The 14885-nt window shown below is 39.7% G+C and overlaps 1 protein-coding gene across 8 annotated transcripts in view; it reads right to left on the bottom strand.

The window, feature by feature from the left end:
- Positions 1–14885, bottom strand: part of R3HDM2 (R3H domain containing 2) — a 152525-nt gene that overhangs the window by 10841 nt on the left and 126799 nt on the right. For 5 of the 8 annotated variants that reach the window (XM_075852004.1, XM_075851997.1, XM_075851996.1 and 2 more), the window contains 5 exons: positions 12093–12185; positions 2888–3130; positions 990–1116; positions 483–640; positions 130–284 (listed from right to left, as the gene is read on the bottom strand). In XM_075852004.1, coding sequence (XP_075708119.1) covers positions 130–284; positions 483–640; positions 990–1116; positions 2888–3130; positions 12093–12185 — 776 coding nt within the window. The remainder of the gene's footprint in view (positions 1–129; positions 285–482; positions 641–989; positions 1117–2887; positions 3131–12092; positions 12186–14885) is intronic. The other 3 variants (XM_075852001.1, XM_075852002.1, XM_075851999.1) reach the window with 2 other exon arrangements.

Here is a 14885-nt window from a genome sequence, read left to right as displayed (position 1 = left end):
CACTTCTTATAGATATGGACATATAAATTGGGATACAAAAACTGTACATTGGCTTTAATAGTTCTAGATATATATATATATATATATATATATATTTTTTCTTATATGAGATAACGACCATCAGTTTACCTGGAGCCATTTTGTTGTGCAGGTGGTATAACACTGTAGTATACTGGCATTCCACTCGCTGGCATGGCTCCCTGCACTGACTGGTTGGCTGGTACAAGTACAGATTGCTGATAGGACTGTGGCACAACTCCCTGTGATTCATTTCCTACTGGAACCTGAGTGAAAGTGTAGAGTTAAATTTAAGAACTTCACATAATGAACACAGTAAACTGAAAACAATACAATAATACCCATTTTCTCACCGTTTCCCGCTAGAATGTAATTTATTCTTATTAACAAGGATAAATAAATGTGTGTAAATGGCAAACTATGCAGTAAGAGATCAGAAAAGACTTCACTAGTAACGCACTCACCTGATATGAAGGCAGCGGAGTGTACTGCACCATCATGCTCTGCATGGGATTTCCAACACTGGCTCTCTGGCTGTTTAGAAGGGCAGGACTTTGTGACTGCTGGGCACCCATCATACCCTGGTAAGCTGACGGCTGGTTGGAAATGATGGGCTGCATACCTATGACATAAGCAAAATAATGACTAATAGTGCACTCAATGTAATGCCCAAGAAGGTGGAATAACGTTATTGCTTTTCTATTGTAAATCTTTGGGTTAAAAATGCAAAGAATTGACAAGAACCTAAGGGTCCTTTTACATGGGGCCAGTATGGGCCATGAAAACAAGCGCATATCAATGAGACATCTCGTTGACCCACGCTCGTTTGCAATCAAGGAGCAATGATTGGTTATGTATACATTCTGGACAAAAGAGGGCATTATATTAAGACAGCCTGGCACAAAAAGCCAACAAACTGAGTAAAGAAAATGACAGAATCGTATATGTACTCAGTATATACAGGGTCATACCAGGCTGCTGAGGCGGCTGAGGGACCTGCTGATTGCGTTGTGAATTGTAGGCCGCTGCGTGCGAGAGAGGTCTGTATTGCTGGTTAGAGTTTGGGTACTGCCCAGTAGGGTAATAGGAGACCTGAATCTGTAAGACATAAAAAAGTGAATGTAGTTTCCCTTAAAACAGAAGATATCAGCGATGAGAAATAAACAGAAAGTTTAGCTGGTATTGTGAGGTCTTGGCACTGCCAGGCATGGTTTACACACGGAGTTCAATGACCAACGGATGCATCAAAAAGCTAAAAAAAACATTTTTTATCTAGTATGAACTGAAATGTGAATAAAGTCCGCCTATGCATTAACCCTTTCACTGCCAAGGATGCATTTAATATGTTAGGACTTTAAACGTTTTGCTGTAAATAGATTAGATCTTTGTAGGATATTAAATCCCAGAGTCTTAGCTTTCGAATGATACCAGGCTTTAGGTGAAATATTCAGGGCGCAGCACTAGTTGGAATTGGGGGAGCAGGAGGAAAACTGTTACTTCCTGGTTCCGTGTGTCTGTAAGGGAGCGGGAAGCGGCAAAAAGATCACAGCCCGCCTGTACCGGTCACCTCGCCTCTGTATAGCCTTCCAGTGACCTCAGGGGGTGGTACAGAAACTTTTCTTCATGTCGTCACCTTCTCTTACCAGCCAGGGAGGAAGTGTGTCACATTTAGGGGAGAGGGGTGTCTTTTTTCCTACTACAGGTTTAAGCAGATTAAATCGTTACACATCTAATCCCCATCCTGCGCAGGACGTTTGTCGGCTGACTTGGAAGTTTACCGGCACCTGGATCGTGCAGAGTTGGTCTCTTTACTGTAGTTCTGGAGAATATGTGGACATAGGAATAGGTGACAAGAATTCTGCCCATCCCAAACCTTTATTATTAGGGGTGTCGTGCGCCTCAGATAAGGTAAAAACAAGTTTGTAAAACGGAGACTTTCACCGATAGCATCGGCTTCCGGATACACGGAGGTAGTGGCAATAATGATGGACCACAAGCAGTGGCAATATCCAAGAAAAAGGTAGATGAAGTCCAGCACGTCCTTTATTAAAAAATGTAGCATGTATTAATTCATTTAAAATAGGACCGACATTGTAAAACACGTGAAAACGGGAATTAATATGTCAATCCTAAATCAAAGCATTTAATAAATGCAAAGGTTTAATCAAGGAAGCGCTGGACTTCATCTACCTTTATCTTGGGAATATTGCGTCTCAGGCTCTGAATGGGTCAGACTTTTACCCTCAAACAACAACTTTTATTCATGTCTGCACATTGCATTAAGGGCCCGTAATTGTAGGTGGCATTTTTACAATGTGTAAGCTCTTTTATAAAATACGTGGGTATGGGGGTATAAGGATTTATTTTATTTTAGAATTCAGGTTTTGTTTGTTTAGGTCAAAAGTGTAAAAGCTGTCGTGGCAGGAAAAGGGTTAAAGTGCACATGTACCCTTAATTATTATTTTTAAATATAAACCGGTTCAAATTCTTGTGCAGATTCATTTTTTAATATCTTTACAGTGGTCGGAACTCCGTTTTTCTAATACAGTACTTCAAACCCCCATGAATAAACCTTGATTTATAAGAGAACACGAACTTCCTGCAAATGCCACTAGAGGGATCTTAGCAGCACTGAGCACTATAAATAAAACATTAGGAATTAACCACTGAATTTTGGACCTAAAAACGTCATAAAAAGTGGATTTCAATAAAACTTTGGTTTTAAAGCTCTGTACCCTAAAAATGGAGCACCAAATTAGTCTGGGGAAGAACGTTGAAGCAGTTCACACAGTGGTCACACTCTAGACATGAAATAATAAGGCATAAAAAACAAGAAAACACAACCTGCCCGCTTGTCAGTCATACATACTTGCTGTGGAGGCTGCATGAATCCCTGTGTTGGGATGACCTGCTGTGTGGGAGAAGGGTGCCCTGAGGAGGGGTAGCCTGTTGTGGGGATGGCTTGCCCCCCAGTTGTCATGATGAAACTAGTTTGCTGCGGATGCTGGGATATAAGGGGAGACTGGTAGATGGCAGTGGAAGGATCAGGTGCCTCAGATGAGCCCTGGCGACTCAGAGTCATCTGTCCAAAGTGACTATTTAAATCATCAGCCTGTGGGAAAAAAACAAAACAAAATTTCCTCGCTTTATTTGAATACATTGTAAGTGTGGAATCAGTGGCATTTGTAAGTTTATCTCCAACAATATCCACAGACACACTAATGATATGCATACATACTTCCAATTCATGGCAGGAATGTGTTTTGTTTTTTTTATGCAGATGACCAGACATTCCCATAGTTGCATTAGTAAAGTCTAGGAATTATTAACTTCATGTATGTTGTACAGTCTGGAAGTCATTCACCTGACTCAAGGTTTCTTATTTTGTTGTACACTGCAGAGGTAAATTATGGGTGAGGTTGCGACTTCGAACCCCCTTGTTAACACATACAGTAAAGGTCCTCTTACACGGCCCGTAGTCTACTACGCTATTTATTCCATCAAAACGACGGAACCTCTGCACAACGGAGACCAACGGGAACCATTGGCACCGGATCCGTCACCATTGAAATCAATGGTGATCGAAACGGAAACCTGTGGTTTCCATTTGTGTCAGTCAGGGCTCCGTTTCGATGGAAAATTGTGTCGGAACGGAGCCCTGAAGCAGATGTGAACGCAGCCTAAATAGGATTTTTTGGAGAATTTTCTTATTGAATAGGGTATAGGCTTATTAATGGTATATATAAAGCAACAAGTTGCTCAACATACACCGTTCTCTATGTGCAGTCTTATCAAGAGTAACGTACTCTCAAAGCGGTGCAATTTGGAAATGGTCAGTCATCGTGGCACTCTCTAAATTGTCAGTCTGCAGAATATTTGGTTTGTAACAGTATTTGCCGATTGAATAGCATAGAGGAAAACATGCTGGCAACTTTGTAAATAGTCTTGATAAAATGGCGAATTGTTTTACATATACTGCTCCTATGCAAACTGATGGGTCTCCATGGTTACAGACTACAAAAGAAAGCCTTTGTAGTCTGATCCTATGTAGTCTGCACTCACCTCCGCCTGTCCCCTACTTCTTGCCGAATATATTTCACTAAAAAGTAGAGGACTGATGGAAGGTAGAAAGAATAAATGCAGAATCTAACTACACAGGATTTATTTGTAGTTTTCCATGGAGACATATAGCTCAGCAAAGGCGCTGTAAACACAAAATGGTAAAAAAATTTATCATGACTTTTTAAAGTTGCCTCAATTTAGATGTTTTGGGACAATACAAAAAAATTGGTCCTCGATGCCTCAATAACCAGCCCCATTTTTTCCAAATCTGACATGTGTCATTTTATGTGGTAATAACTCTGGAATGCTTTTGCATAATCCAAGCAATTCAGAGATTGTTTTCTTGTGACATATTGTACTTTATGTTAGTGCAAAAATTTGGTCAAAAAATTCATAGCTTATTTGTAAAAAACGCCAAAATGTAAAGAAAATTTGCAAAAATTATAATTTTTCTAATTTTAAATGTAATCTACTTGTAAAACAGATAGTAATACCACACAAAATTGTTGCTAATTAACATCCCCCATATGTCTACTTTATATTTGCATTGTTTTTTGAACATTATTTTATTTTTCTAGGACGTTACAAGGCTTAGAACTTTAGCAGCAATTTCTTACATTTTCAAGAAAGTTTCAAAAGGTTATTTTGTCAAGGACGAGTTCAGTTCTGAAGTGGCTTTGAGGAAAGAGGCGTTTCACAGGAATTAAAGCAAAGTAGAGGTGAAATTTACAAATTTCATTTTTTTTGGGGAAATTCATTTGAAATACATTTTTTTTTGTGTAACAGAAGGTTTTACCAGAGAAACGCAACTCAATATTTATTGCCCAGATTCTGCAGTTTTTAGATATATCCCACATGTGGCTCTAGTATGATAATGGACTGAAGAACCGGCCTCAGAAGCAAAGGAGAACATAAAGGATTTTGGGGCCTCCTTTTTTTAGAATATATTTTAGGCACCATGTCAGGTTTGAAGAGGTCTTGTGGTGCCAAAAAACAGTGGAATCTCCCCAAAAGTGGTTTGGGAAACTACACACCTCAAGGAATTTATCTAGGGGTATAGTTAGCATCTTGACCCGATAGGTCTTTTGCTATATTTATTGGAATAGGTCTGTGAAAATGAAAATCTACATTTTTCTGAAAAAATATAATGTAATTTTTACAAGGAATAAAAAATAAAAAGCACCCCAAAACTTGTAAAGTTATTTCTCCCGAATACAGCAATACCCCATATGTGGTAATACACTGCTGTTTGGACCCATGGCAGAGCTCAGAAGGGAAGGCGCGCCATTTGGCTTTTGGAGCGCAGATTTTGCATGGTAATAGTTCTGTTAGGGGTTTTGCTGGTATTTAAGTTTATAATGAGGGGGTATATGTAAGCTGTGTGGAGTACATCAGGGCATAAGGGGGTAAATAAATAATTCATAGATTTGTGGCCGGTATCGGACTGATAAATGGTGCCCAATCTTATCCGCTTTTAGACACTCTGCACAATTTCTGACGCTATATTCTGAGCGCCAGAACCTTTTTTTATTTTTTCTCCACCGGAGCCGTGCGAGGGCTTATTTGTTACGTTACAATCTATAGTTTTATTGGTACCATTTTAGGTTACATGTGATTTTTTGATCACTTTTTATTCGATTTTTTGGCAAGCAAAGTGACAAAAAAAAAAACCCCATACATTTTGACGATGTTTTTGTCCTTTTTTTTTACAGTAATCACTGTGCGCTATAAGTTACATTTTACTTTATTCTGCAGGTCTGTACGTTTACGGCGATACCATATATATATATCGTTTTTTTAGGTTTTGTGGCGTTTGCGCAATAAAATCACTTTTCTATAAAATTATTTATTTTTTGTGTCACCATATTCTGAGAGCCGTAATTTTTTTTATTTTTCAGTCAAAAAAGTTGTGTAAGGGCTTGTTTTTTGCGGGACGGGTTGTAGTTTTTATTGGTATTATTTTGGGGTACATGCAAATTTTTGATCACTTTTTATTCTATATTTTGGGAGGGGTAATTGACAAAAAAAAAAAAAAAAAAGTAATGCTAGTATTGTTTCATTATTTTTTGTGGTGTTCACCGTGCGGGAAAAATAATATTATAGTTTTATAGTTGGGGGTGTTACGAACGCGGTGATACCAAATATGTGTACTTTTTTTTCCTATAATAAGAGACTTATAGGAAAAAAGGCATTTTTTGTTTTTGTAGCTTATAACTTGTTTTTACACTTGTATAAAACATTTTTATTACTTTTTTTTACTTGAAGACCTGCAGCACTGATGGCTGCTATAACACATTGCACTACCTAGGTAGTGTAACGTATTATAAACTGTCAGTGTGACGCAGACAGTCACACTGACAGGAAGCCTATGAGGACCAGCTGGTCCTCATAGGCTTCCGTGTATGGCAGACCGGAGGCCATTGTATGGCCTCTGGTTTTGCCATGCAACTGACGGCAGCACCTGCAATCAGTCCTCGGGAAAGTTTGTTGTAGTAACAAACTTTCCAGTTTGTTGCTAGAACAAACTTTCCCTGCGGTCACATGATCGGGACCTGAACCAATCATGTCCCGGTCATGTCTCCGGGACCAGAGGCAGGGGATAACAATTCCAATTGAAATCAATGAGTCACGAAAAACAGCAGCGTTCTTTTTGCAAATTAAAAATCTGCAGATTTTTTTCTGCCTGTCAAAAAACTTGTGGACCAGGTCTTATGACTCAAATTACTGGTGGTCACCCAGCTGTCCTAGAAATAGCAATGCTGAAATGTTTGAATTTGAAAATAAAATACAATTCAGGGACTTTTACTCACAGGTAATGGTTTTCCCCTCTTTAACCCCTTAACGCACCATGACGTAACTGTACGTCATGGTGAGCAGTAAGTTCGCGCACCTTGACGTACAGTTACGTCAGTGCTTTGACAGTTAACCGCCGCGCGGCGCTACACGGCAGCGGCGGTTAACTGTGCAGGGTGTCAGCCCTGCTCTCCCCGTTGCCGATCAGCGGCCTGTCGCCGCTGATATCGGCAGTTAACCCCTTAATTGCGGCGCTCGATTTTGAACGCCACAATTAAGGTCTTTAGCGCCGATCGGCAGCCCCCATGTGAAATCACGGGGGCTGGCGATGGTACCCATGGCAACCGGACGCCAGACAATGGCTTCCGGGTTGCCATGTACAGAAGCCTATGAGGACCACCCCGAGGGTGGTCGTCGTAGGCTTCCTGTCAGTGTGACTGTCACGTCACAATGACAGTTGAAATGCATTACACTACGTGTGTAGTGTAATGTATTCCAGCAGCGATCAAAGCTGCAAGTCTAAGTGTCCCCTAGTGGAACAAGTGAAAAAAGTAAAAAAAAGAATAAAAAGGTTTTAAAAAAAGTGTAAAAATAAAAGTCCTAAGTGATATAAACAAGAACTGCTTTTTTCCTATAATAAGTCTTTCATTATAGGAAAAAAAATGAACACGTAAAAAAAAAGTACACATAGTTGGTATCACCGCGTTCGTAACGACCCCAACTATAAAACTATAATATTTTTCCCGCACAGTGAACGCCGCAAAAAAAAACAAAAAACAATGCCAGAATCACTATTTTTTGGTCACCACCCCTCACAAAATATGTAATAAAAAGTGATCAAAAAGTCGCATGTACGCCAAAATAGTACCCATACAAACTACAACCCGTCCCGCAAAAAACAAGCCCTTACACAGCTTTTTTGACTGAAAAATAAAAAAGTTACGGCTCTCAGAATACGGTGACACAGAAAATAAATTATTTTCTAAATAAGTTATTTTATTGCTCAAACGCTGCAAAACATTAAAAAACGTATATACAAATGGTATCGGCGTAATCGTACCGACCCGCAGAATAAAGTATAATGGTCATTTATAGCCCAGGGTAAACGCCGTCAAAAGTAAATAAAAATCATTGTCAGAATTGATGGTTTTTGTCACCTGGCTTGCCGAGAAATTGAATAAAAAGTGATCAACAAAATCGCATGTACCCCAAAATGGTACCAATGAAAATTACAGATTGTCCCGCAACAAATAAGCCCTCACACGGCTCCGGTGGTGAAAAAATAAAAAAAGTTCTGGCTCTCAGATTATGGCGATGCAAAATGTGCAGTGTTCCAAAAGCAGATAAGATTAGGCACCATTTATCAGTGCGACACCGGCCACATATCTGTGGATTATTATTTATTTACCCCATTATTATACCCTCTTATTATGCCCCTGATGTACTCTGCCCAGCCTACATATGCCCCCACATTATAAACTGAAATACCAGCAAAACACCAGAGCTACTACCAAGCAAAATCCGCGCTCCAAAAGCCAAATGGCGTCCCTCCCTTCTGAGCCCTACAGCGTGCCCAAACAGCCGTTTATGTCCACCGATATGGCATCGTACCAAAAAATGGTACCAATAAAAACGACAGCTCGTCCCGCAAAAAATAAGCCCCCACACCGCTCTATTGACGGAAAAATAAAAAAGTAGTGGCTCTTGGAAAGTGGGGAGGAAAAACGAAAAAGCAAAACATGAATCAGTTCGTAAAGGGTTAATTACTTTATAATGAAAAACCATTTATGACCACATGTGGGGTATTGCCGTACTCGGGAGAAATTGCTTTACCAACGTTGGGGTGCATTTTCTCGTTTATCCTTTGTGAAATTGAAAAAATTCAACATTTTAGTGGAAATAATGATGTGTGGGGCCTAAATGCTCACTATACCCCTAGATACCTTAAGTGGTGTAGTTTCCCAAATGGGGTTACTTTTGGGGGGCTTCCACTGTTTCGGTCTCTCAGGGGCTTTGCAAATTCGACATGACACCCAAAAACATTCCAGCTAAATTTGAGCTCCAAAAGCCAAATAGCGCTCCTTCCATTCTAAGCCCCGGTGTGGGTCCAAACAGTAGTTTATTACCACATATGGGGTATTTACGTAATCAGGAGAAATTGTTTTACAAATGTTGCGGTGCTTTTTCTCCTTTATTCCTTGTAAAAATTAAAAATGGCTACCTTTTTTCAGAAAAAAAGTAGATTTTCATCTTCACATACTAATTCAAATAAATTTAGCAAAAAAACTGTGGGTTCAAAATGCTAACTATACCCATAGATAAATTCCTTGAGGGGTATAGTTTCCAAAATGGGGTCACTATTGGGGGTTTCCACTGTTTTCATCCCTCCAGTGCATTGCAAACGCGACACGGCACTGAAAACTATTCCAGCAAAATCAGAAATCCAAATGGTGCTCCTTCTCTTCTGAGGCCTGCTGTGGGTCCAAACAGCAATTTATTACCACATATGGGGTATTGCTATAATCGGAAGACATTGCTTTACATATGTTGGGGTGTTTTTTCTACTTTATTCCTTGTAAAAATTTAAAATTTCCTAATTTTTTCACAAAAAAAGTAGATTTTCACCTTCACATACTAATTCAAATAAATTTAGCAAAAAAACTGTGGTTTCAAAATGCTAACTATACCCATAGATAAATTCCTTGAGGGGTATAGTTTCCAAAATGGGGTCACTTTTGGGGTGTTTCCACTGTTTTGGCAGCACAAGACCTCTTCACACCTGACATGGTACCTAAAATATATTCTAATAAAATAGAGGCCCAAAATCCACTAGGTGCTCCTTTGCTTCTGAGGCCTGTGTTTCAGTCCATGACCGCGCTAGGGCCACATGTGGAGTATTTCTAAAAACTGCAGAATCTGGGCAATAAATATTGAGTTGCATTTCTTGGGTAAAACCTTCTGTGGTATAGAAAAAATTTATTACAAATGAATTTTTGAAGAAAAAAAATGAAATTTGTAAATTTCACCTCTACTTTGCTTTAATTCCTGTGAAACGCCTAAAGGGCTAAAATACTTTGTGAATGCTGTTTTGAATACTTTGATGGGTGCAGTTTTCAAAATGGGGTGATTTATGGTGACTTTCTAATATATAAGGCCCTCAAAGCCATTTCAGAACTGAACTGGTCCTTGTAAAAATCGCCTTTTGAAATTTTCTTGAAAATATGAGAAATTGCTGCTAAAGTTCTAAGCGTTGTAACGTCCTAGAAAAATAAAAGAATGTTCAAAAAATGACGCAAACAAAGTAGACATATGGGAAATATAAACTAGTATGTATTTTGTGTGGTATTACTATCTGTTTTACAAGTAAATACATTAAAATTTAGAAAAATGCTAATTTTTGCTAATTTTCTCTAAATCTTGGCGTTTCTTACAAATAAATATTGAATTTAATGACAACATTTTTTCAGTATCATAAAGTACAACATGTCACGAGAAAACAATCCCAGAATCGCTTGGATAGGTAAAAGCATTCTGGAGTTATTACCACATAAAGTGACACGTCAGATTTGCAAAAATGGGGCTGGTCCTGAAGGCCAAAACAGGCTTAGACACTAAGGGGTTAAAGGTAGAAAAGCTCTTAAAACTAGTTGAGGCCTCCGTCACGCACACTTTTTTGTGTTACCTTTTTGTGGCCAAAAAAACGCATCTAAAAAATACTTATTTTTCTAGTAAGAAGGTGATTATTTTTTTTTTTTTTTTAATAGTGCATTTTACTCCCTGCGGTTTTTTTCATATTGCAAATCATGTGGTTCAAAGTTTCCTCTATGCAATAAAAGCTTTTTTTTTGAGAAAAAAAACCAAAACAGCCATTAAAAATGCCATATAGAGGGAATAAAACCTATGGAGGTCTATGGGACAAAAACAAGCACAAGATGTTCGCCACTGACCCAAAAAAGTTAAAATAAAAAAAGCCTCCTAAAAAACACCATATTTGTAGGGCATTTTATATTTCCCCATTGACTTTAAAGAGAACCTTTCATCTGCCCATACATGTGCAGCGGAATGCAGTATGTAATAGGCAGGGCTGCACAAACACCGTCTCACGCTCTCTGCAGAACCGCCTGTCTGTGTGTGGAACACAGCGCAAGCCGCCCCGACACGGTCTATAGCTGATTGGACAGTGTCAGAGCGAAGAGTATAACGCCCCCTTGCCATTTAGTTAAATAAAAACGCCCCACTGATAGTTCAGGGGTTTATTTACATAACGGGCGCCAAATATAACAGCACTGATATGTAAACAGAGGAAGTTAGAATGTTTTTTTTACGTGGGACACGGTTTGTGCGGCTCTGCCTATTACATGCTGCACATGTATGGGCAGGTGAAAGGTTCTCTTTAAGCGAACATCTGGCTCCACCAGTTTTTAGCTCTACATCCAGACCAAAAAATAAATAAATAGTTTTTCCTAAAAAAAAAACAAAAAAAAAACAAACACTGAATCCACCCTAAAAGTGTAATAAAAATTAAATGAACCAATCAGTTTTGAAACAAAGTAAAACAGAAAATACATCCCAAAGCGTAATAAAGTGGTTGTTAATGATAAGCAGATCAGTTTATCAGTATCTATAAGGCCCTGTTCACACAGAGGAAACAGCGGCGAAAAACGGCCGAAATGACCTTCCATTGTTTTAAATGGAAGGTGGAGGCGTTTCTATCCCGCGAGCGGGAAAAAACACACAGGAAAAAGAAGCGACATGCCCCATCTTGAGGCGTTTTCCACCTCGCAAACCCCATTGAATTCAATGGGAGATGGAAAAAAAAAAATATGCGTTTGACGCATATTGCAAAAACTGCTCAGTTTTTGCCTTTGCCTGTTTAAGTAAAAAGGTAAGAAAAAACACCTAAAAATTTCAAAGACCACATGTAGTGCAAAATCACTTGAAAAAAAAAACCCGGAGCGGATTTTACCAGGCAGAATTTTCTGCCTGCAAAAAACGCTGTGTGAACAGGGCCTAAAACTGTTTTTTTTTTTTAAATTGTGTAATAGATTGACTTCTCACAGATGGATTGTATGGCAAATAATCCATTTCTTTTACCTAGACCAATTATTCATCTATACTGAAATATTTTGCTTTTTGGAATGACAAACTAGCAACACATGAGCCACTCATACAAGCAGTGATTCAATTATTAGGAGGAGGGAATGGTTAAGTGAATATACCAGATTGTACTGCTGGGGAGGTGAAACTGGCAGGAGGACTTGGGGGCAGGAGCTGGCGGAGTACTGGACCGGTTGTGGAGAGGGCTGGAGGGTCTTGGAATCAGCAGAGCAGCATGCAGAGAACAGGACAAAGGGGTAGGATGATGTAGTGAGAGGAAAAGGACACAGTGGTTGAATTTTGTAAGAAAGGGTTAAAAAAAAATATAAAAAAAAATGTTAGTTCAACAGTTATATTTATAAAAGTCACACATTTACAGAGACAGGATAATGTGGCACAGCAAAGAAATCAGGAATTAATTAGTCAATCTCCAATTCTGGAAGCACAAACAGAAAGACATCAAATGAGTCACAGCAACTGCTAAGCAACAAGAAACATTTCAGGCAAAAAACAGCAGCAGAAAATATTTGTGTGATATTAGAGTGGCAGTCTGTGTGTTGTAACAGGAAGCCTTTATTTTTGGAGGGAAACGCAAATTTTCCAAAATTTGTAGAATGGACAATGTAAAAAAAATTCCAGGTAAAACTAAATTGCAGTGGAACAGGAGAGCTCAACACGATGCGTTATCTTTCCATATATTCACTTTATATTGTCCTGCTAGGAGATACTAAGAGCTGGGCTTCAGGCAGTGGGCACGTATGTCCCATAAAGACGGTCTTTAGGGAAAATTGGCTTCAAATTAAAATCACTCAAAAGAAACTTTATTCAGCATTCTTCTATGGTGAGACTATGGGGAGATCACTTATTCTGCCAACGGTATCTTAAGTATGTGGCTAGATTTCAAAACTGGGCTAAAAGGAATGCATGACGCTTCAATTTGGTCCCCCAAGAGATCGTTATCCAAAATATATTAACGCGCGCGCACACACACACAGTGGCGTAGCTATAGGGGTCGCAGTTGCGACCGGGCACCCGAAGCCAGGGGGGCCCGCGGCCCCGCATCAATAAAAAGTTACTATAGTAACATACAGTACTTACCCTCCTGGTTCCAGGAGCGCAGCGGAGGTCCTGACGTCACAGCGCTGTGCGCCGCGCACAACATCGTGATCTGGATAGAGTCAGGACAGAAGTTCCGCCGCAGCTGAAGGTAAGATTAATATCCCCATCTGCTGAAGCTGATTGGCAGGGTGCGACTCCCGGGAGCCGGCCAATCAGATGTTTTGAAGGGCCCGCAGCACTCGTACGAGAGCTGCTTCCCCTTCATTCCGGTCACTTGCTCACACTGTGAATCCGTGTCGACGATTCAGTGTGAGCGAGTAAGAGAAACGAAGGGGAAGCAGCTCTCGTACGAGTGCTGCGGCCCCTTCAAAACAGCTGATTGGGCGGCTCCCGGGAGTCGGACCTCGACACGTCAGCGATTGACGGCCTATCCGGAGGATCGGCCATCAATGTTTAGGGACTTGACAACCCCTTTAAAGGGAACCTGTCACCAGCATTTCACCTATTGAACTTTACCTATCTCTCACTGGCCGCTGCTATCAAAAGTTTATTGCCGTAATCCCCTCTCCTAAACTCCTCCTCCGACTGTAAATAACGGTCTGCAAACATTTCGCGCCTTTTATCGTAATAATACGGTGTCCATTTGTGCGCACACACCAGAAGAGGACAGCAATGCACAAGCGCAGGATTTTGTGTGCTGGGGGAAGGCGAGGAGCTGTCAATCAAAAGTATGAAAGCTGGGTAAACTCGGAAAGACTTGAGGAATGAAGATTTGACTCTTTTCAAAGGAAGATTTGACTCTTTTCAAAGGAAGATTTGACTCTTTTCAAAGGAAGATTTGACTCTTTTCAAAGGAAGATTTGACTCTTTTCAAAGGAAGATTTGACTCTTTTCAAAGGAAGATTTGACTCTTTTCAAAGGAAGATTTGACTCTTTTCAAAGGAAGATTTGACTCTTTTCAAAGGAAGATTTGACTCTTTTCAAAGGAAGATTTGACTCTTTTCAAAGGAAGATTTGACTCTTTTCAAAGGAAGATTTGACTCTTTTCAAAGGAAGATTTGACTCTTTTCAAAGGAAGATTTGACTCTTTTCAAAGGAAGATTTGACTCTTTTCAAAGGAAGATTTGACTCTTTTCAAACGAAGATTTGACTCTTTTCAAACGAAGATTTGACTCTTTTCAAACGAAGATTTGACTCTTTTCAAACGAAGATTTGACTCTTTTCAAACGAAGATTTGACTCTTTTCAAACGAAGATTTGACTCTTTTCAAACGAAGATTTGACTCTTTTCAAACGAAGATTTGACTCTTTTCAAACGAAGATTTGACTCTTTTATGCTCATTAGCATACGGTGTGGGAAGACTACAATGCTGAATATTAAAGCTACAGAGCCGACTAAGTAGACAATTATAGGTAATATAGAAATGATTTTTCACCCTCTACCACCAGGTATTGCTGGTTTAATAGGTGAAATGCTGGTGACAGGTTCCCTTTAAGTCTATGATGTTGCAGGCTTAGAGGGCCCATGAGACAGGATCACAGATTGTGTGATGCGGTCTGCTGGGCCCTGTATCTAAGCCAATCACATGGTAGGCTTAGATACATGGCCCATGTGTGATCCGGTCTGATGGGCTCTGTATTTAAGCCTATCACACGGTAGGTTTAGATACAGGGCCCCAGCACACAGTAATCTTATACTGTATAAGATTACTGTCTGATGGACCCTGTATCTAAGCCTACCTTGTGGTAGGCTTAGATACAGTGTCCCACAGACAGTATCACACATGGGCCCTGTATCTAAGCCTAACATGTTACTAATCGTTTTTTGTGTGTTTTCTTACAGGTTCTATCGTTGGA

This window comes from Rhinoderma darwinii, chromosome 2, assembly GCF_050947455.1.
Source record: "Rhinoderma darwinii isolate aRhiDar2 chromosome 2, aRhiDar2.hap1, whole genome shotgun sequence".
Taxonomy (NCBI): Eukaryota; Metazoa; Chordata; class Amphibia; order Anura; family Rhinodermatidae; genus Rhinoderma; species Rhinoderma darwinii.
The sequence above is the reverse complement of the archived record's forward strand: the minus strand, read 5'-3'. Positions and strand labels throughout refer to the sequence as shown.